The 23,111-nt window shown below is 36.5% G+C and overlaps 3 protein-coding genes across 6 annotated transcripts; all 3 read left to right on the top strand.

Moving 5' to 3' along the window:
- The first annotated feature begins 23 nt into the window (after positions 1-23).
- Positions 24-11,461, top strand: ubn1 (ubinuclein 1). Of its 4 annotated transcripts, none has more exons than XM_082162741.1 (18): positions 24-415; positions 2,184-2,325; positions 2,544-2,642; positions 2,978-3,076; positions 3,191-3,328; positions 3,945-4,042; positions 4,202-4,634; positions 4,709-4,779; positions 4,861-4,990; positions 6,426-6,544; positions 6,687-6,800; positions 6,903-7,046; positions 7,416-7,466; positions 7,625-7,664; positions 7,757-8,221; positions 9,083-9,320; positions 9,776-9,874; positions 10,523-11,461. In XM_082162741.1, the coding sequence occupies exons 1-18, from the start codon at positions 399-401 to the stop codon at positions 10,573-10,575; spliced, it is 2,550 nt and encodes an 849-aa protein (XP_082018867.1). In that variant the 5' UTR covers positions 24-398; the 3' UTR covers positions 10,576-11,461. The 4 variants fall into 4 exon arrangements, with proteins under 4 accessions (XP_082018867.1, XP_082018866.1, XP_082018865.1 ...); XM_082162740.1 differs by having other exon boundaries at positions 2,025-2,325; positions 6,435-6,544; XM_082162739.1 differs by having other exon boundaries at positions 25-415; positions 2,025-2,325.
- Positions 11,462-13,629: 2,168 nt separating this feature from the next.
- On the top strand, positions 13,630-19,567 carry LOC309495355 (protein disulfide-isomerase). The gene is made up of 11 exons (XM_082165034.1): positions 13,630-13,872; positions 14,415-14,621; positions 14,760-14,893; positions 15,261-15,398; positions 15,551-15,658; positions 15,769-15,894; positions 16,084-16,281; positions 17,517-17,637; positions 18,456-18,637; positions 18,833-18,922; positions 19,006-19,567. Exons 1-11 carry the CDS (start codon positions 13,707-13,709, stop codon positions 19,066-19,068), a joined length of 1,533 nt encoding a protein of 510 aa, XP_082021160.1. The 5' UTR covers positions 13,630-13,706; the 3' UTR covers positions 19,069-19,567.
- Positions 19,568-20,715: 1,148 nt separating this feature from the next.
- LOC309494778 (uncharacterized protein) lies at positions 20,716-23,069 on the top strand. Its single transcript, XM_082164184.1, has one exon. It carries the CDS (start codon positions 20,733-20,735, stop codon positions 21,612-21,614), a length of 882 nt encoding a protein of 293 aa, XP_082020310.1. The 5' UTR covers positions 20,716-20,732; the 3' UTR covers positions 21,615-23,069.
- Positions 23,070-23,111: the final 42 nt, after the last annotated feature.

The raw sequence follows: 23,111 nt of genomic DNA, 5'->3' as shown, positions 1-23,111 counted from the left end.
GAACTGTGATTTTGGAAATAGTTGTGGGTGTCCATATTAGTAATGAAATGTGTCTCGTAAAGATGTATCGCTACCAGTAGGCTACTGATCGTCAATATTAGATCGAACAGAAAGTCTGAATTCTGATCGATAAAGCGAACCATCGATCAATCCATATCAGAGATAAAGCCTGGCGATCTCCTGTTTGCGCTCTGCATCTGAAAACAATAATCTTCCATTGTCATGATAATTCGAGCGCATTCTGTATGGAGATTATTCGACTGTCGGCGTGTCGACGCGCTTCACCGAGGGCCGCGGAGATAGAATGAAACCCTTCGGCGTTCACGAAGAGATTGGCTGCTGGAGACTTCTGAACATGCCATACAAAACCGCATATCAACGAATCACCATTACATGACATGGATAAACATCTGTGGTATGTTTTATTTCTAGAGGTTTCTTCAGAAATTGCAGTAGTTCCCAAACAGGTTCCTGGAGACATTTTGTAGGTCTCCCAAATCAAACACATATCCTCCCGTTTGCTCCCACCTCCCTTACGAAAATGAATCATGGTTTTATATAGTTACTATTGTAGGCTAGTAACCATGTTTTTTTGGCGGAATGATTACCATTTGTATAACCACAGTTGTAGGCCTACTAGTAATACCGTTTGGTTAGCGTGGCAAAGCCATGGTTAATTTGTGGTTACCATAGTGGAACTATAGCCTAATAACCTATGAGCCTAATTTCTTTGGTTTTATTTTGTAGTAAAACCATGGTTAATTTTCGAAAGGCCAGCAATCAGAACTAATCAATGTTTAAATCGTGAAAATTGTGTGATAACGTTTGTAATCTGAAACCCAATATCATACGAAGGCGATGCCATTTTATTACGCTGTAGTTGCGTAGCCTACATCGCGACTTTTTAAAAACTAATTAGGCTATTCAATCTGGAATTACATCCCAGCTAACACATTTTAGATCCCAGGACGTTCTGGGAACTGTAGTCTTGGGTTCACAGAACGTTCTGGCAACGTTCCCAAAACATATTTGCAACGTTTGTTTTTGGTTAGCCAAGAAAGTTTTCGTTACGGAAATAGAACGGTTTTTTATTTTTGGGTTGGGAGAACGTTCCCCTAACCTTCTATTGACCGCTTTACATCATATGGACGTAGATGGACGTCAGTAGCTACGTCTAGTTTTTAATTTTTTATTTAACTAGGGCCTATATTATTTAATCAATAGAAATAATCCGAGCACATGCCGTGATAGCCTATGGAGGATTAAATAAGATTTATTTTATCCATTAATAGCCTATGTATGATTTCGTAACTTAGGCTAGCTACCTAACAGATTTTACGTTATCGCCATCATAATGTTTTAGGCCTACATCTTCCAAAATAGAGTTTACCAAATAAGTAGAAGGATGCAGACAAATGAGACTTCGGCTTGTAATTTAATAACTCACGCGCATGTTTGAATTAAAGTTATAGGATACTTAGGCACATCATAGGAATATTATCAGAGCTTTATTCTTATCTCTGCTTGTAGTCAATATCTAAATATGACATTACTATTTTGTAGGCTACAAGTTATTGATAATTACCTCGAGAGGTAAAAAGTGTCTTCAAATTTAAACAATTTACCGTTACATTTTTGTTAGTTGGTAAGTTTAGCATTGCAAAGATTAAAATAAACGTCCTACAAACGTTGTAGTGTGAGGTGGTTGGATTTTTCTACTTTTACTACGTTTTTTAATCATTTTAAAAACCTAAAGACGTTACGTTTGGACAGGTTTTGTTTTCATAACGTGCTAGGCTAATGACGTTTTGCGTCAATTTACCAAGTAGGGAAAGTATTTCCACATAATAAACGGTCTAGGCTACTCTACAAATACCAACGTTAAGCCTGTGTTATCATAATCGTTACTCCAAGGAATGAAACGGTTTTGTCCGCTGAAACATTCAGAGGTGTCGTTCAGGCCTGCAGGTTACCCAGCTTCCCTTTTAAGGCAGGAAAATGACTGACTTCAATTGGCGTCACAGGTTCATAATTAATCAACCAAACGCGCACCTGTTCGGGGAGAATCGTGGAACTTTGCCATCGGTCTGAGCAATGGCTGCACCACGAAGAATTTACCTCACCGCAATCTCAAGCAATGTACACTTTCCTTCTCCCACCGTCCCCACTGTCTCCAATGCCAGTGACCAACCTGTCAAACAGGGTTTACTTGCGCCCGGATCGCCACCACTCCAGCATGCTGCAACGAGAGTGGAACTGAAACTCTTCGAGCCGGATGATCAACGCTGCCCGGAGTTTTGCTACCCGGATTTGATCAGCACAAAGGTAAACAATAGTTGACATGAATGTATTTTCTGATTATTATTGGCTACTTGTTATATCATTTTGTATTTTCATTGTTTAGTGTTTGAGTTGAATTCCAATAAATGGGTGTCTCATTTTATTACCCCCCAAAAAAACCATGGTAGCATAAGGGGTCAAGGATTAATCCAGGTGAATTTAGGAACGTCACCCTTTTTTTTCTTTTTTTTTCTCATTTTAAGGAAACCACTGAAAAAAAGAAACTACAAACGTTGGATAAGGTGGAGGACAGGGAGAGAGATGAAATGGAGGCACTTGCAAGAAAGTTTGAAGCGAAATATGTGAGTATGAATTCTGCCAAGATGTCATATTTCTAGCTTAATCAAGGAAGTCTATGTCAACATTTAGCAAATTAAAGTTGAGTTGTCAAAGTGCTGTGAAGACAAGTAAATATCAAGAGTCAAAATGCAAAACAATATCCCAGACTGCCTTAATTGACCATACTGTGGTAAAGGTGGAATTAAACGGCTCGAATATATTGCACTTATTTTTGTTATGATGTGACTGTATCACGTAACTATGTAAAATTTAGTATTTTATTTTTGGGGGGTGTTATATATAGAGGTGGTGTTATTTAAGTTGTATTTCTACTACATTAATATCTGCCTTTTTTTAGGGTGAAGCTTGCAAAAGAAAAAAAGACAGATTACAGGACCTGGTGGATATAGGCTTTGGTTACGATGAATCTGATTCATTCATTGATAACTCTGAGGCTGTGAGTTCAGGCCACTGTTTTTAACCAGATGCAAAAACCACCTTTATCAGATTATTCCCCTTATAGAACACATGCATGTTTTACTCAAGTCTTCTTTTTCCCTGCATGCCACAGTATGATGAGCTCGTCCCAGCTTGTCTCACCACCAGATATGGAGGCTTCTACATCAACTCTGGAACTCTCCAGTTCCGGCCAGCCTCTGATGAGGGAAATAACGAGAACGATTTTGAGGACAGTGGTTTTAAACCCAAGGTGCGTGAACATTTGACTACCCTTCCATCTGTTTTGTATAGAAGCTTGTTTCTGCCACTGAATAAAAGTTTAAAAAAAAAAGTTTATAAAATAAGTTTATATTACGCAATTCTGACTTCACTCACAATTACGTGTTATAAAGTCAGAATTGCAAGGAAAAAAAGTCACATTTGCATGATATAAACACGCAATTGCATGTTAAAGTCAGAACTGTGAGAAAAAAGTTAGAATTGCAAGATATAAAGTTGCATATAAAGTCTCAAGAATTGTGAGAAATAAACTCGTAATTTTGACTTTATCTCGCAATTCTGACTTTTTTCGTGCAATTGTTAAAAAAGTCAGAGTTGGAGATATAAACTTGCAATTGTTAGTTATAAAGTCAGAATTTTGTCATATAAACTTGCAATTGTGAGAAAAAAAGTCAGAATTGTGAGATGAAAAAGTCAAAAAAAAATTTTTTTATTCTGTGGTGGAAACAAGTTTCCATAGTTTTGTACCCACTATCTTGCAAACAAACCGGCAACAACCAGCTATATTTCTTTAGCTTTATGCAAAAGATTTGCAAAATTGTTTCCATTTGTCAACATTATCTCAATTGGTCTGATTCCTCTCACAGAAACGAAAGCTTAAGCAATGCAAAGACAAGAGGATGGGGAAGAAAAAGAGAGAAGATGACATGCTTGCTAAGAAGGAAGAGGAGGAACCCAGGAAGAGGTTTTTGCTGCTTCAGAGATCAATTTAGATTAAGAGTACAATGTTTACTGTGAAGAAAACATACATTTTTCACAACATCCTTTTAAGAACAAGGTTTCCATTGATTCTTTCTCAAATGCCCTCACTGTTTTCTTTTCCTTCTTCTGGTTTCCTTCTCAGCACCCCACCAGACAAATCATCTACTAAGAAGAAGAAAAACAAGAAGCCGCTAAGTATTGATAAGATGCTGAAGAAGTTCCATAAGGAAAAGCTTCAGCAGCTGCAGATGTTCAATGTTAGAGAGAGAGAATCACATGCTCTCAACGACACTGGTCCCACCGTGCAAGCTGAGGTTCAAGAACCACCCATATCATCTGACCCTCTTCTCACACTCATTGGTTCTGCCAGTGCAGACGACCTCCTTCAAGCAGTCAAAGCAGTGGAGCAAGACTTTGACTTAGACGGGCTCTTGGGGGAACCGCAGAACGTCTGTTCTCCAAGCCTGGAAGAGAACGGAGAAGCTCCGATTCCATCCGTCACTGAGAAGATCCCCACATTACTCCCTGATGGACTTCCACCTACACTAGAGCAACACATTAAGCAACTTTCACAGGTATTGTTTGCTTTTATGGCTTTAGAGGATTAGATGAGAGTTTTTAGGTATACATGACTTATTTTGTTCTTTAGGTTGTCAAGAAAATTGAAGGACAAAATAAGATGGAGATTTTGTCTTCAGATCTCAACAGCATTTTACTAGAGTAAGTTACATCACATGGTTTATTATAGAACAGGTAATATCTTGATTGTATTGCATTGATTCCTTCTCTTTGTGTGTTCAGCGTGGAGTTGAACTCCAAACAGCTTAGTGGGAAAGTACGCTCCAGAATCTTCACCTACTTGGCATCACAGCTGTCCTGCAGCAAAGGCACTCTGGTTAAAAGAGCCAAAAAATTCCACAATCTACAGCAGGTCTGTAAACGTACTTGACACCTCAGCATAGCAAACATCACCATCCCATCTTATCTGTGTCTGCTATCCTAAGCCCGATCCTTTATTTAGACTGAGATGTCATTGCCATAGCGTGTTGCTATATGGGTTGCGTCTTTCTTCGGACACAGAGAACTTCATGCTTTCTAACCTTCAATCCACTTTTTTTTTTTCTTGCAATAATTCTATCAAATATAAAAAAATGTTTATTTTAGTGGTCCTATATTCATTTTAGTGGTACCACAGATTCTGTTTACAATGTTTACCATAGTAACAGATGTTTACATCTACCAATGTCTTTATACAATGTGTATATATATATAGGCTTATAAATATAATTGCTGTATTAATTGTTATGTTAGAATTACTCTGTAGTGATTTATGCCCCCTTTTTGCTCTTTTTTTTTTTTTTTCATTTGAGCCCCTGAAAAACTCTCTGCAATGTGCAGCAAGCACTAGGAAAATACATGTATCGGATCGGGACTCCGTATTGGCAGATACTCAATATTCAATGACTTGGATCGGATCGGGGGCACAAAAAACTTGATCGGGACATCCCTACTAATTAGTAAAAAAAACCTGTTTACTTTATTAATACCTTTCTTGTTCCTGGTCTTATTGTACATGATTTCCAAAATCATTGATCATAATGAAACATTCAAAATGTAAAAAAAAAAAATTAAGCTTTTATAAATGTACATATACATATAAAAGTTTGGGGTCAGTACGAGATTACGTTTTTTTTAAGAAATGAATACTGAGTTAAATTGATCAAAAGTGACGTACAAACACACAGTATTACAAAAGATTTACCTTTCAAATAAATGGTAAATTAATTGTAGAATCCTGAAAAAAATCAATACATCACGTGTCCACAAAAACATAATGTTTCTTGAGCAGCAAATCAGCATATTAGAATGATTTCTGAAGGATTATGTGACACTGAAGATTGGAGTAATGATGCTGAAAATGCAGCTTTGCATCACAGAAATAAATTACATTTTAAAATGTAAATAGAAAAGTTATTTTAAATTGTAATACGTCACAATATTACAGTTTTTACTGTATTTTTTTTGGGATCAAATAAATGCAGCTTTGGTGAGAAATAAGAAATAGTCAAAAACATTTGAAAAGACCTTGTGTGTGTGTGTGTGTGTGTGTGTGTGTGTGTGTGTGTGTGTGTGTGTGTGTGTGTGTGTGTGTGTGTGTGTGTGTGTGTGTGTGTGTGTGTGTGTGTGTGTGTGTGTGTGTGTGTGTGTGTGTGTGTGTGTGTGTGTGTGTGTGTGTGTGTGTGTGTGTGTGTGTGTGTGTGTGTGTGTGTGTGTGTGTGTGTGTGTGTGTGTGTGTGTGTGTGTGTGTGTGTGTATCCAGTTTAATGTCTCTGTAAGCTTAATGTGCTGGTCATGTGTCTTATGAGGATGAACAGCTGCAGGAGCTGCTGAAGAACCTGGAGAATGTGGTGGCCAGGTCCATGCCTGAACAGATCACACGTTTCCAGAGTCACTGCCAAGCTCACTCTGAAGCCAGAGCTGCCAGGTAATCACTCATTTCTAATGTGTTGAACACCTTGATCACTTTCACTGTATCACTATACATTCACTGACGTTTTAATTGATATGCAGTTTGTTAGAATACAACCTCAGGTTGGTTTGTTTTATGTTTTTGTGTGTGTTTTAAGGCTCGAGGCTGAGAAAGAGAAGGCGATTGATGGTTCCGACGAGGAAGAGGAGGAGAGGAGTGGAAAACGAGTGTTTGGGCCTCGCAAGAGATTCAGATGGAATGAAGAGATCAGGTCTGATGCATGATTATTAAAAGTTCTAAATATAGAAAAAAAAGAGTTCAATGTACATTTCATCAAATACTCTATTAATCTAATGAATATTGACTTTTCCAGGGAGTTGCTCTGTGAGATTGTCAGTTTGAAAATGATGATTTATGATTCGGAGTTGCCTGCGTGCTCTGGTTTGGAGGAGTATCTGAAAGCATTCCTGGAGGCTGATGTTAAACCACTGTGGCCTAAAGGATGGATGCAATCCAGGTAAACAAATCAAATCATGAAGACTCTGAAGTTTTGGATCATTGTATCGATATAAGATAAATCGTATATTTAAAGAAAGTGGGTAATTGGTCACAATGTCCCTTTGTTCTGTGCATGTTTATTGCTTTTAAACACTTAAACTGCTCTTAAACATTTTATTATATCCGTTTTAATTAATCTTCCGAAAAGTCTGATACCACACTAAAACTTTACTTTTATTCAGCAAGCACACATTAAATTGATCAAATGTGAAAAAAAATCATCATGGCAAACTTTTGAACGCTTGTGCATGTGCATGTGTGTATATCTATAATAATAATTCCTTCAGAATTGTGATTTTCTGCTGAATTTCTATCATTGTCTCAAAAGGATTCTGCTTATAGAAACGAGAAAAGCACACGGTCACATCACTGGTGTGGTGTAAGTATGATTTTACACTACTACACACTTCCCAGATATTTAGCCAATGTTTCTGAAGAAAAAAAAAATGGTTCATTATATTCTCTAACTCTAACAAAAAGTGGAGTCTTCTTTGGTAAATAATAAACGTTAATAAAACCTTTCTCCTTATTTTACAGGACAAGGAAGAAATCAATGGGTACAACAAAACTAAAAAAGGTACATCTGAATAATTAGCAAACCCCTGTCTTGAATGTTGCTTTCTTTTAGGCTTTTGTTTCTAAACCTTGTTTCATCCAATAAATGCACAGGTCAGCGCCGCCGCAGAGGACAGTAAGAATAACCCGGAAATTCAGGGCCCACCAGCACTGAAACGCAAGCGTCTGGGTGTACCTGCAAGCATGCAACTTGAAGTCGCAGCAACGTTGAGCACCACTGCCAAAACTCCATCAAACACACAAACATCTGCCACCTTCTCTACCCATCCATCTAATCAGAACCACGAGGAAGGGATAGGAAGAGATGAGAGCCATCATACCAGCACTCAGAGAAGTCCGGTGACCGCAGAGGGTGCTGGATCGGTCCAGATGATGTGGACCAAGTCTGCTATGGATTTGGATTCAAAGCGACTCCAGGCTGGAGAGAAGGCGACTCCTAAACTGACGCTGGTGGCTCCCCCAGATGGAGCTCAGAGTGGCTGTCCATCAGTGGTGCATGGAGTGGCCCGGCTGCTCACGACCACCACAATGGGTGACACCCCTGTTTCATTGGCAGCCGTGAGTTCTTCACAAGAAAGACGCATATTGGTTGCTTATTAAGTTGTGGTGCCTTACAAAATCCTTCCTAAATATTTCATATAAATAATGTCCACTGTAGGATGTTACATTGAATTATTTTTCTCTCTTTTTTTATAATAATAATAAAAAAATATATTATTCATTTATTTGTATTATCGTATATAATCATATCCTGATCATTTAACTTCATGATTTGAAGTGGAAAATATAAATATAAATATAATATCTTATTTAAATTGGGTATACAGGCAAATCGGATGGCATGCTAACTTAAAACACTGTTCAATTTGTCCACTTAGCGGTTATAGCATAAGTGAGATAAATGTTAAATATTAAAATATAGGAATATATATATATATATATATATGTATATGTGTGTGTATGTTTTTGATAGAAGTCTCTTATGCTCACCAGTAAAAACAGTAATATTGTGAAATTATTACCATTTAAAAATAATTGTTCATTGCAATTTATTCCTGTGATCAAAGCTGAATTTTCAGCATCATTACTCAGTCTTCAGTGTCACATGATCCTTCAGAAATCATTTAAATATGTTGATCAAAACTTTTTTTTTAATCAATTTTGAGAACAGTTGTGTTGCTTAATATATATTTTTTAAACATTCTTTGATATAAAGTTCAAAAGAACAGTATTTTTTTTAAAAAAAACCATATCTTTACTGTCACTTTTGAACAATTTAATACATAATTTAATCCATATAGCCAATTTCTTTGAAGTCAAATAGGGATTTGCCTGAAGCATTAAGGTTTTAAAGGTTTTTCTTAAATTGAAATAAAATTGTATAATACTTAATAATTTTTTTTTTTGCTTGTATTTCAGGCAGCTGGTGAGATCTCCTGTGGGAACCCAGCGCTTCCCACCCCTTCTCTATCTCTTCTTCCATCCTCCTATCCTGCCACAGTACAGCCGGGAGTCTTACCAAGCTTCGCCCCCCTGCATGCTCTCCCGTTCCCTGGACTGAGCCCTGGCACCAAGATCCCTGGACAGCCTCAGGCCTGTAAAGGAGCTGTTTTTCCTGGCCCAGCACCTGGAACTTTCCAGCATGGTCTCGCACACGGTGAGCAGATATTAATCCTGAACATGAGCATGGGAACTTGGTAAGAATCATCTCTGTTTATTTAAAGGTGAAGAGTGTGATTTATGCTCCAATTGCTGCACCAAATGGAATTGATTCCAAGCAGGTTCTGAAACGCTTGCGTGCTACTCTTAATATTTCTGCTTTACATGATGTACAATGCATTCAACTTGATCTTCCATTTCCCAAAACCATTTTAGCATTTCAAAAATGACACACTTCACCTTTCACAGGGAATTGATAAATTCATGATATCTGTTACATTACATCAGAGGTTTGGTACTCTTGTCTTCATGTGCATTGGATAGAATGGATGAGCCGAAGCTCAACTCTGGTGTGATGTTGTTTAAAGCACTTTGCTCCATTGCTGTAATGTTGCATTTGTCATCCTGGTGTTTTCTTCTTCCTCCTTCCTCTTCCTCTCTTTCCTATTTCAGGTAACTCCATGCTGTGCTCTAGCACGCTTCATCTTCTGTCTGTCCCTGTTTCCTCTTCTGCTCCTCTTCATTCTTTAACACCATGGCTCTTTGGTTTAGGTAAATTTACACACCTTTAGAAAAGCCCATAGGGACGGTTGAAACTTGCCCACATTATTTATTGTGTTCGTCGTGATGTTTGCTTGCATTATGTATCTTTTTTTTCTTTTTTTTTTTTTTTTTCTGTTTTTCCTGTAGCATACTATTATTAATAGTTTAACTTTTTAACTTAATTTGACATTCATGCAGTAATGTTTTAGTCTGTTTTAGTTCAAAGGATCTCTAGTTATTAATATAGTAATCATTTTTGACCGATCAATACAAGGTACACAATCTGTTTAATAAGAAACCATTTAGTTTTTAGTTCTTTTTTTTCTTTGACATCATACACTAGACTCCGTGATGTCAGTCTTATAGTTTTGTAATGTTTTAAAGTCAACATGAAACCAAAATTGACTCATTTTACTTTAATAAATGTTCCCGGTCTTATTGTGCTGGATTCATTTTCAAAAACTGATCAATTAAATTAATAAAATGAAGTCCCACCATCTTTTAAATGTTCTTTTACGTGGAAATATGTCAAATTATGGAAGTAAAATGGGTCATGTGTGCCATTTCATGTTGATTGTTCAATGTAATGCTGGCTTAATTTAACCATCTCATCAGTTATATTGAGAGATTAAATAAAATTTTGTTTTTATGACACAGATGGAAGCCAGATCCACACAGATGGTCATAACTCTCAGAGAAAACTACATTAATGGCCATTAGAATGAGATTAAAGACTGCTGATACATAAAGCAAAATTTTCCACTTTTTGTAAGATCTTGAAGATGGAGTTAATATGACTGAACATGGATATGAATTCGAATTAAAGGAGCAGATTATGGCTTGGCAAAGAGACTTTTCATTTGTATATTTTTGAGTCAACTCCTTCAAAACTGTTTATTTGGAGTAAAAATGCCCTTATCCAGAATAATGTAAGTCTTTTGTTTATCACAGTATTAAGATTAGAATTTGAATGAAATGACAAGCCATGTTGCCTCAGTGCAGTCCTATGCACTTGTAATGCACTTACTTTAAAAACTTGAAGGCAGATATACTACTTATCTATTCATAACTTTGCAACTGTCATTTCTCTCTCTCTCAGAGGCCATCTTATCAGTTAATATCCACAATCCTGACCTATTTATGAAAAGTAACTGGAACAATAGTAAATTACATGTGTTGTACCGTTACCACTATTATTTTTAAGTACATGTGTGCAATGAAAAAGTAAAGGAACTCAGAATCTGTTGAGCAGAGATTGCACTTTTTCTTTTTTGTTTTCTTGTTATTGGACTGGGTAATGAATTGATGCCAGTGGAATGACCTCAGGGCTGTTTAAGTACAATAGCCAAGTTACGGAGTAATGCTGCAAAATATGTAGAGAACATGCACTTGCTTTTGTTTTTGAACACACTGAAAATGACTTTGGAAAAAAAAAATTTAAGGAATAATGTGGAAAAATAAAGTGTCCTAAAACAGTCTATTGTTGACATTTTTATTGTAAAAAAAAAAAAAAAAAAAGATTTTTCACCAAAAATCGTTTCATTGTTTCTCAATTTATTCTGGATTTTTTAGAATGGAGGATTTAAATTTATGACAAAAATAAGGTCTGTGGTTAGCGGTGTTCGAAGCTGTTCACGTCCTTGCTCTCGGAATGATGTATTTCTATGGCAACACTATCAACGCCTAAATTAATCTGCATCGGTCAGGTAGTACAGCGGTCACATGGTACAAGTCGGAGCTCTCAGAAAATGACGAGTTGCTTTTTACAAGTTAGAAAATTATCTCAGAGCTTCCCAGTGGTAAATACCACTTGAGGCAAAGGGGCAAAGCAGATTGTTGCTATTATGTAATGTACTGTATTCAAATTATTAGTATTTTTTTAAAATGTTGCCCAAATCCTACCAAAATTGGCTCAGGTGATCACTGGACCGAGTGCATAGAAATTACTGAATGGAATTTTGATATTCCTTTTTGTTTAAAAGTTATGATGATGTAAAGTTAACGATGTTGACCCAAAATCAGATTAGATGCTATATCTCGGCCAAACTTTGATCTTTCAAAACAAAACTCTGTACGCTTACTCAACACCATGATCTGAGGGTACATGTGAAGTCATGAGATCCAAAAAGTCTATTTTTGCTCACAACTCGAAATGTTTATCAAAATTATGAGCTTGGTGTTTGCGTATTCCTTGGGTCATGCCGAATCCAACAATACCAATTTTGCCAGGGCAATAGGACAAATTGCCTGTCCGCCATTTTGAAATTTGACATAATTGTTTTTATTTTATTTTTTTTATTATTATTATAATTTTTTTACGTTTTGGCATTTCGACACAAAATTTGGTAGGGTTCATTGACAGCATGTCCTAAAGGTACCTGAGAAATTTTAAAGCAGCCCCAGCCTAGTTCCATAGATATGTTTTTTTGTAAAAACATTTGAAAACATTGAAACATTTGAAAACATTGTTCAAAATGTGTTAGACTACATTTTCTTTACACAGGCACACTGGAGTCAAGTGTCCAGTAAGCATATATAACGTTAAGGAAGTTTGTTCTAATATACTAATTTACACACGCATGCACACACTTCTGAGTCAAACAGTAAGTGGATTTGAGTTCTGGTCACAGAAAGAGAGACATTGATTTGTATTTGTTTTTAGAGTGTTTCAATAAACCTGTTTTTGAAGCATATTGCATGGTGTGGCTGCGATTTTTGCTTCTTTTGTCTGATTGTTTCAACTTACCCCAGCATGTGTTACACGGTTGTAATATGGTGCAATGTCCAAATGGTTACTGATATGCCAAGTACATCAAAGTGTTTACTTGGCTCAGCATTGTACACATTTCTTAATCTTTAATCTTAGGATATAGTATGATGACTTTCTAGGCTTTCAGTTCAAAAATCAGAAAATCTTTGCAATAGTGCAATAAACCCTGTGGATAAGCAGTTTGCAGAATGGATAAATGGATGGAACAACAAACTATGCTTCATAGAAGCTATAGAACATAAATAGAACATTTCAAAAGAAACAATGAGAACCAAAGTTGCTAATTTCACATCTTTATTACAATGAGTCCTAAGTTTTCATACAGTAGTTTTAACTTTTGACTTTAAGGACCAAATGTCATTATCACATACTTAACCGAAGTATTTTATTTAAACTGCAATTTTGCCTTCAACATCTCAAGTCTCTGTGAAATTAAGCAAATCAAGGCATATGAGCGGTGTGGTGTGCTCCGTAAAGCAACAGATGTTTGAAGATTGTTTGATCAAATGACAATGTGAATTGTGCAATGTTCAAAAACTTCCCTAAGAAAATCATATGTCCAAATATATGCCAAATATAGCTATATAAAGAGCTTGGCTTGGCCCCATAATTGTGGCTTGCAGCTATTTAACTAAACTCGTATTTACAATAATTCCGATTGCACGTGAAAGCAGCATTAGCCTACTATTCTTGTCTTCCCGCTCAATAAAATAAATAAATAAATAAATAGCATACTTTTATGTGAGTTTAAACTATTTTGAACTTTTTTTTTAAATGTCTGGTTTTTAAAATCCTATTGCGTGTAGGCTACCTTTAAGAAAGAGTTGTCTCTACCGTGTGGACTACAGATTTGTCCACAAATCACAAACGGCTTTTGTTCTCTTCTCTCTGTCATCGTCAAAATGTTATCTATCTCTCTTCGTATTGGCTGTAAACTTTCCATTGCCAAAGTACACACTGATATCGCCTATACACTCAAGATTACTATACGCACACGCCTTTTAATGTAGCGCTTCACACATTCTCACACACTCAAAGGTCGGAGGGTCCGTGTCAGCTTCTGAAGGCAGAATGAAGGTGTGCTTTACGCTGTGCCTGAGCTTGTGCGTGTATTTACACGAAACTCTGGCGGAAAGCGATTCCAACTCAATCCTCGAGGACAAAGATGTTCTAGTGCTGACAGAAGACAATTTCGAACGAGCTCTTAAACAACACAACCAGCTATTGGTGCACTTCTGTGAGTATTTCTTCTTGCATGTGTTTTTATGGCTTTTCTGTCGTAAATCCAGCAACGTGAGGTGACATCAATAGACCAACGCGAAGTAAAAACATTAAGAGTAAGTTAGGCCTACCTTGTATTTTCTCCAGTTTTTTTTCCCCTCGTTGATACTCCTCGAGTTGTTTCCCTGAGATTTTAACAAGCTATATCAAATACTTTTAAAATGAACCCACTCCTGATGATAAATGATGTTCAGCTTGAATCTCAGGGCTGGTAATTGGAAAGTTTCTGGTTCGATCTCCACAAGAAATGAACAGTGAGCTATCTCCACTGTGCCTTTGAGCCAGTCACTTAACCTGTGGAGAATTATGTTGTTTTTGGATGAAAACATCTGCTGAATGACTATTTACTTTACTAATAGACAGACTAGAAGCAAACTAGAAAGCAAATTAGAGTCGGCACATCTGGGACCACAACAAAATGCCACTATAAAACATTCTGTGGTGAATATTTGAAACAAGGAGTAAACTGTTGCAGCTTTTTCTCATACCTGCTGTTAGATGCACCTCTTTCTGGTCAGTCCCTTGGTTCTATCCTGGAGTTTAGAGAAGCAGCCATTGCGCTGAAGGAAGCAAAGTCTGATGTGAGGCTGGGAGGAGTGGATGTGAAAAAAGAAAAAGGTCTTTTTGCATCCCTTAACGTCACAACAATACCATCAATACGGCTGTACCTGTCTGGAGACAAGAACAACCCAGTGTACTGTCCTGGTAATGTTAATATATTTTTTTTTTTGCTTATGTTAACAGACAAAAATCTTTCATTATTTAATCACCCTCATGTCTTTCAAAACTTGAATATGGGAAAACATCCCTTTTAGTGTAAATGTTGTTTGACTCCACCCCCAGATCTTAAGAACTCCGCCTCCATCCTGACATGGCTTAAAAGAAGAAAGGGTCCGAGTGCTGAAATCATCAGTAATCTCACACAGCTGGAAAAGTTCATAGGTGAAGATGAGCTTGTGGTGCTTGGATTATTTAAGGTAATGTGGGAATTTATTTGAGTGAATCTGTCATTTTCCCCAGTTATAATTTTTTTTTTTTTTTAAATGCTTCACTGATTCATTTAAATCACCTGTCAGAAGTGTTCACATAAGTCCTATAGGGCATTATATATGCATTTGTCATAAATTTTTTTAAAAAAAATTAAATGTTTTGCCAATTATTTTAAAGAATCAGTCCAAATGAAGGATTCATTCATGAATCAGCCATAACTAAAGATGTTTTAAAGCATTAGCACTTTGTTTTGTGAGTTCAAATGAATAACTAATAACTCATAACTACATTTTTACTGTGTTGTTGCATTCGCCACTGTTTTTAATTATGTTCGCCTGTGTTTATACATTACAGGGTCTTGAAGAAGGCATAGTGAAAGTGTTTTATGAAACAGCCAATGACATCGCTGACCTGCCCTTTGGAGTAACAGGACATGATGAAATCTTCAGCAAGTATGAGATCAGTGGAGACACTGTTCTCCTCATCAGAAAGGTGAGAATCTGTCAGAGCTCACTTGGGAGAGGGCAAGTTCGAATCTGACTTGTAACATTTCCCCCAAACCATTTCCTAAATGTCTACCAAAAAACAGCATGCCTTCTTTTTAGCATATGAATTGTCTCATCCATGTATATAATTTTCTTTAGTCTAAACCTGACAAGCAATTTGAGGTGGGAAGCAGCACAGTGAAGACAGATCTCGTTCATTTTATCAGACTTTATGAGATGGAACTCGTGACCGAGTACAACGGACTGGTAACTTTACATATATTTTAATAAATAGGCATTGTGACATATAATAGATGCATACAAATAATTATGCCTTTATAATATAACTATTAAATGTCTTTTTGGGTTCCTCCCAGACAGCATCTAAGATCCTGAACTCAGTGGTGCTGAACCATTTGCTTCTGTTTATTAATAAGACTGAGGATGGATTTGAAGAGCTATACCATGCTTTTAAAACCACTGCGGGAAAACTTAGAGGGAAGGTCAGTGTATACCAATTGGCTTGGATTTAGACATAAACCACATATATCCAGGATTGCAAAATTAAACAAAATAAAAATAAATGCATAGAAATACTGTAGATTATTATTACGATATTGCCTGAAGTCTTTCTGTTGTCTGGTTGCTTTTGCATTACACTAACGTTGCACACTTTAAAACTCCATCATCAGGTTATGTTTGTAATGATTGATGTGAGTGAGCCACGGAATGGCCGTATTATGGAGTATTTCCGCGTGAGGTCAGAAGAAGCGCCTCAGGTCCGCATGGTCAATTTATCAGACAACGTTCAATACCAACTGCCATCTGATCAGTTTGATGCACACACTGTTTTAGAGTTCTGTCTGAGTTACCTGGGCGGGAAAGCTAAGGTGAGTATACAGAGGTAAATGAAACACGTGGATTTTTTTTATTTTATCTTTCTGTACTTTCAATACAGCATGATCATTTAATTTAAATTAAATTAATTATATTATATACTACGGAAGCGTATTGCATTCACTTGAGAAAAAAAAATCTACTCTGTTTTTCTGAATTAATGAGTTAATTATCTCAGAATTACGAGAATTTTTCATGAAAAAAAAGTTTTTGCTCTGTTTTTCTGAATTAACGAGTTAATTATCTCAGAATTACGAGATAATTTTTCATGAATAAAAAGTTTTTGCTCTGTTTTTCTGAATTAATGACTTAATTATCTCAAAATTATGAGATATTTTTTTCTTTAAATAAAAATATTTGCTGTTTTTCTGAATTAATGACTTAATTATCTCAGAATTATGAGAGAATTTTTCATTAAAAAAAATTGCTCTGTTTTTCTGAATTAATGACTTAATTATCTCATAATTCTGAGATAATTAAGTCATTAATTCAGAAAAACAGAGCAAAAACTTTTATTCATGAAAAATGATCGCGTAATTCTGAGATAATTAACTTGTTAATTCAGAAAAACAGAATAAAAAAATAAAAATTATGAAAAGTTATCTCATAATTCTGAGATAATTAAGTCATTAATTCAGAAAAACAGAGCAAAAACTTTTTATTCATGAAAAACTATCTCGTAATTCTGAGATAATTAACTCGTTAATTCAGAAAAACAGAATAAAATTTTTTTTTTATGAAAAATTATCTAGTAATTCTGAGATAATTAACTCGTTAATTCAGAAAAACAGAGTAGATTTTTTTTCTCAAGTGAATGCAATACGCTTCCGTAATATACAAATGTACTAGTGTACAAATGTAAATACTAATATTGTTTATATTAAATAAATATTAAATATATTTATATACTATATTTTATATATTTATTAAATAGCTGTATATAATAGGGCTGTTAATGCGTTAACGTATGCAATTAATTCAAAATGCTTAATGTGTTAAACAAGATAAATGATGTAGACCTATGCTTAATTGCACGATTAGTATGCGAATAATCTCACAAAAGGGTGTGATTAATTAAATTATTTAATTTTAATTATTAATTAAACATTTTCATCTATTGACAGCCCTAGAATATAATTATGATTGTGTTATTCAGTTTTTAAATAACTATAATATAAAATGTATAGAACTCAAAGCTCAAACAATCTGTCTAATTTGTGTGTTATAGCCTAAGCTGCAGAGTGAGCCAATTCCTGAAAACTGGGACACACAGCCAGTGAAAGAGCTCGTTGGGATGAACTTTGAAAAAGTGGCCTTCAACCATGACAAAAATGTCATTGTCTTGTTCTGTAGGTACCTGAAATGTTAAAATTGTGGACCTCTCCAACTTGATATCATAGGTCCATGCAGGGCCTAAAACTAGCTTTTTGCCACACGTGCCAATGGCAATGCCAATATACTGTTACACATGCCTTTTATTTCTCTACTGTTTACGTTCACGTAAGACATAACTGACTATGTTCACAAGAATACTTGGCAAGACTGGCATTTTGACATTTTGTTTGAATTCGTCTGCGGAAGTTCCTTTTGCGTCTTCTTGAGCTTGAATGTTTAAATTGGCAAGGCTTAAAATTTTGTGATGATGCAACACTTCCACGTCAACTGACCCTGTGTTCACGTTCGTTCACATTCATGTTATACAATTTTGCACTGTTAGAATTCATAAAAATGTTACCGGCCATACTGTCGATTGACACACAGTTAATTTTAGGCCCTGGGTCTATGCGTCTTCACTTATAGCTTGCAATTGGCTGTGGTAGTTTTGTATTTTGTTAAGTTATTTGTTACATTAACCAAATATTTGTAGACGAAATCAAAGCAGTGGATCTCAACCTTTTTGACTTCAAGGCCCCCCATTGTCCACAACAATATTTGAAGCCCCTCCCCCTTTTTTAGTTGTTTTAGCTTATTTTAATGATTGTTTTATTGTATTTTAAATGATTTTAAGTCATCTTGAGGCCCCAGCCCCCAGGTTGAAAATCACTGAATAAGAGAATGATTGAACATCTGTAACCTGACATTTCCAGAAACAGCATGATGAGTAAAAATGTTAAACAAGCATTTTGAACATAGGTACAATTGTTGGTATGATCACCCTTTTCACTAGATGCACATTGGAGCAGCGAAAGTCGTGCTCTGTTTCCATTGTGGGAGGAGCTTGCTGAACACTTTAGTGAACATGAAGATATTGTTGTTGCCAAGATTGACGTTACTTCCAATGATGTAAACCTTCATCTAGGAGAAAAATACCCATCAATCAAATTTTTTCCTGCTGTTTATGTCGAGAGGGTAAGCAGTCTCTTACAATTAACTGTTCTCGCATGATCTACATATTTATTGTTAATTCCATATTCAGGACAGCCATGTTATGTTATTCTCTGTGCTAAAGAAATGTGTTTTGATTTTATTGTATTCTTTAGGAGTACTGTCCATGATTTAGCCTATTAGTTTGTGTAATAATCTAAAAACGAAAATATTTGCCAGGTAATACCATATTCTGGGAAAAGGAAGCTGAAGCCTATAGTAACATTTATGAAAAAGGAGATTGAAAAAGCCAAGAAGGAGAAAGCAAAGGTAAGATATTTCCTTCTCACATTAATATAAATGAATTGTTTACTGTGCCCACTCACCATGCTGTGCTTGTGTTTATGCTCCAGGAGGAAGAACAGAGGAAGAAATATCTGAATGATCAGAAGGCTGCAGTGAAAGAGGAACTGTAATTGCCAGAACTGCAATCGCTTATTCATTTGTTTGTAATTTAATTTTACATTTATTAAGTTAATGTGCTCTGCACATGGCTGATTAATCATCTTGAGTGTAACAAGTATTTTCAGTTGCTTTCTTGAAAACAAGATGCCAAGGTTCTGCTGGTTACCCACTGATACTGTTTAAGATGTAGCATTAGGACAATTTACACATAACCTTCATTTCCAGTAGAGGGAGCCTGTTTCAAAGTGCTGCCTACTTACTAAACAGAGAACTCATACCAACATTACAAACAACTTTCAGGTCTCTGAGACCTATGTGTTGCCAAGAAAAAGTCAGGTATAATGTAAGTAGATAAGGATCCCAGTGAGGGTTTATGAGTGGTCAATACAGCATTCCAGGCATGCTAAAAAACAACAACAATATAGCAACAGCAAGAGACCATAGACTGGAAATGATGATTAATTTGCTTAATAAAATGACATTCGAATGAAAATTGTGACTGATGTTTAGGCACAGACTGAAGACTCACTTTTTGTAATATTTAGATTAACCATGACTGATGGAACCACAAGAACATGCACAATCTAAAACATTTTACAAGCTACTATCTTGAACTATGACGTCAAAGGGTGCAGACATGACACAATTAGCCCGTTTGACTTTTAAAAGACCTTCAAATATCTGTAATTAACAAAATAATTATTATTTAAGCAAATGTTTGCCATTTATATTTTGTCAGAATTCACATAACTCCATAGTCAACTATGTAGAAAGATCCTTTAGCCCCTGGTGCCGTAGTTATGGTATATACCAACAGTTCTCAACTCAGCGATGAATATTTACTGCAAAATCTGTTCAGAACTCCTAAAATACCACAGGAATTGTGACTGAATATATTTTGCCGAGTTACACGCATTTCTGGGCCAATATATTTTGTTGGTCCTTGAACAACATTCCTGTCTGAAAAGAAATTGACTGCCTACAAATGACTCTCCACCCTGACAGAAGTTTTGGCCTCACCTCAGGAATGAACATCTTACAGTCATACTCAGGTTGGGATGTCAGTCTTACAGCATGCAGGAGGAACCTTTACCTGGTGCCAAGACGTAATTCGAAAGTTACAGACTATGCGCGAGATAGATGACGTGACCTCTTAAAGAGATTAGGTTCAGTAAACCCTAAGATCCTTTAATTGGGAAATGCTTATACACGTGTGGATCAGATACACATACTAATGCTTGTTGAGCACTTGGAACTACAGTAGTATAGAGAAGTCAAGAAAGATCTGTCTTTTCAATATTAAATTACAATGTACACACAACACTAACCTTTATTACAGACATGTATGTAAGGACTATATATTTCGAAACCACGAAAGCTGCTGAGTTGGGTTTAACCAATGTGACTAAGACTGTTTGGTGAAAAAGAAGCTTTGTAAATCAAACAATCTACTCTAGCCTACTCTCAATTGTATTACAATCCCACAGTTTAGCAAGAGTGCGTTGAATGTTTACATCTCGATACGTTATGCAACTCTAAGCCGCACATGTTAAGCTTACCTAAGCCAAAGGATTCACACATTGTCTTGGCCAAACCCCTTTCCCAACACCCTATAAATAAGCAAGCTATGCCTGCACGCTATTTCCGCAGTGGCTGTGTCTGAAGAAAAAAGTGGATGTTGGGGGTTCTGAAAACAACTGGTAGTCCTGATCATGCAAAAGATCACATCCCATTTCTGTCGCATTACACCTCAAAGACCGAATTCTTGTCCTACGTGCTGCTCTACCTGGTGAAGATGCCTTTCCCGCCTGTGACCAGACCTCGGAGTCTTCCCAGCACGGGCAAAGAAAAACTTTCAGGACCGTCGCCTATCATTCCGATCAAGACTGTGGAGGAGAAAAGTTCTGTGAAGGAGCGGCTCAAGAAGTTGAGCAAGAAGGCCTCGCCGCACAAAAGCAAGTTGCCCACCAGTCGAGCCACTTCTGGCTTGAGGATGGAGGGTAAAAGCATTATGACTTCAAGACCCACTGATCCTTCAAGTTCCTCAACCCCACCTTCTTCTAAAAGTACTTCTGATATTAGTATCTCTGCAACCAATTTGGCAACAACCTCCTCTAGCAAGAAGATGTTTACTGCCAGTGTTTCAGCAAAGAGCATCCCAACAGACTCTTGTAGTCCGCAGTCCTCCTCCGGATCAAGCCAGGGATTAAATAGCAAATCTAACTTTTCTCTCAACCTGACACCTGAGGCCACTTTGCTCCTGCAGAAACGTAGCCGTGAGAAGCTGCTCCGTGGCAGCGCTGGCACCGTACCGGCACCGCACCAGAAAGGCCGTCTGCCTACCAAGTCGGGTTCTCGATCCAACATCCCACTGGTGAAGATCTCTCTTCTGAATGACCGCCACCGATATGATGACGTGGAATATGAGGAAGACAAAGAGCAGAGTGTGGATCAAAGCGTCCTACTGAAATGTTCTGAATGGTTGCAAGGGGTGGAGAACGCTGCCGGAGCTACAGTCCTGGGAGGAACGGACAAAATCAGCCAGAAGAGCATTTAACATATGAGATGCTACATGTCCTATTACTTGTGCTATTGACTGTGACTTGAGAAACATTGCAGTTTTGAGTTGTGGTTGACCAATATGGGTCCTGATCCCAATGACTAATGAGCTGGGTGCCTTATGGCTGGTACATGCAGAACATTTTATTACTTCGTTTAATGGCAAATTAGATGTACATATAATTGGAAAATTTATTTTACACAGCATCTCTAAAATGGAACATTTAATGTTTACATTCACATTGACATTGAGATTTCAAACCTGACTTCTGGGAAACTAACACTTGTTAAGTGTTAATGCACACAGTAATTGGCTTATTTTGATTTATGATGATTTATGGGTTTAGCACTATTGTAGTACCGTAAGACTTTGGAGACTTTACCGGGGTTTTTTTTCTTCAGAATGCATTCATAAAAAGACATTGTCTATAAAGCACTGATCTGACTTAGAATAAAAGAGGATCTTCATCATACCACACCTCATTGCTGTCTGTAAGAAGACATCAAGCCCTAACTCGCCACTCTAAGAACACACATGACTCACAGATATATTTGCTGTACCTTACTATAAGTAGCCTAAAGGGCAAGGTTTAGGCAGGCTTAGCAACAAACAACATTGCACACTCGTAACACTTCCTGATCTCATTAACAGACAGGTGCCTTCACTTTTAACCCAATAGCAAACATGGTAGAAGTAACCAATGGTTATGTTTCTGCTGCTACATCAATCCCAAGTAGAAATGACAGGAAGTGGAGCGCTAAGAGGCACTCGAACATCCACCCTGTTGTTTGCTTTAGATACTGTTTACTAAACAACAGTAGTATTGTGAAATATTACAATTTAAAATGTTTTATAATTGAATATATTTTCAAATGTTATTTATTACTGTGATTGCAAAGCTGAATTTTCAGCATCATTCCTCCAGTCTTCAGCGTCACATGATCCTTCAGAAATTATTCTAATATGATGATTTGCTGCTCAAGAAACATTTTGTATTATCGATCGTGCTGCTTTGTATTTTTGTGGAAACCATGACACTTTTTTTTCAGGATTCTTTGATGAACAGAAAGTTCAGAAGAACAGCATTTATTTGACAGATTTTTTTGTAACACTGTCAAAGTCTTTACTGTCACTTTTGATGAATTTAATGCATCCTTGCTGAATAATAAAAAAAATATCTTTCTCACCCCAAACTTTTGCACGAGAGTGTATTCTACAATCAAGTGTCAAAAGCATGACAGCTGTTGTATTTAGTGTCAAACAAGTGTGGCTTAAGTGTTACAACAATAATTCAAAGAAATCAGAATTTAGCTTTTTGGCAAATACACTGACTTTATGATTTTGGGAAGATTTAAATAACATTTACAGATGTAATCAATTGACTTATATAAAAAACAAGTAGTCTCTTGATAACATCACAACATTTATTCTAAAGTTTGTTGTTCCTGGAAAAGACTAGGTAAAGCCAAAAGGGCATTGTTCAACAGTTTTGCA

The sequence above is a fragment of the Leuciscus leuciscus genome (genome assembly GCF_965113295.1).
Source record: "Leuciscus leuciscus genome assembly, chromosome: 3".
Classification (NCBI taxonomy): domain Eukaryota; kingdom Metazoa; phylum Chordata; class Actinopteri; order Cypriniformes; family Leuciscidae; genus Leuciscus; species Leuciscus leuciscus.
Note: the sequence above shows the minus strand (reverse complement) of the source record. Positions and strands in the feature narration are given on the sequence as shown.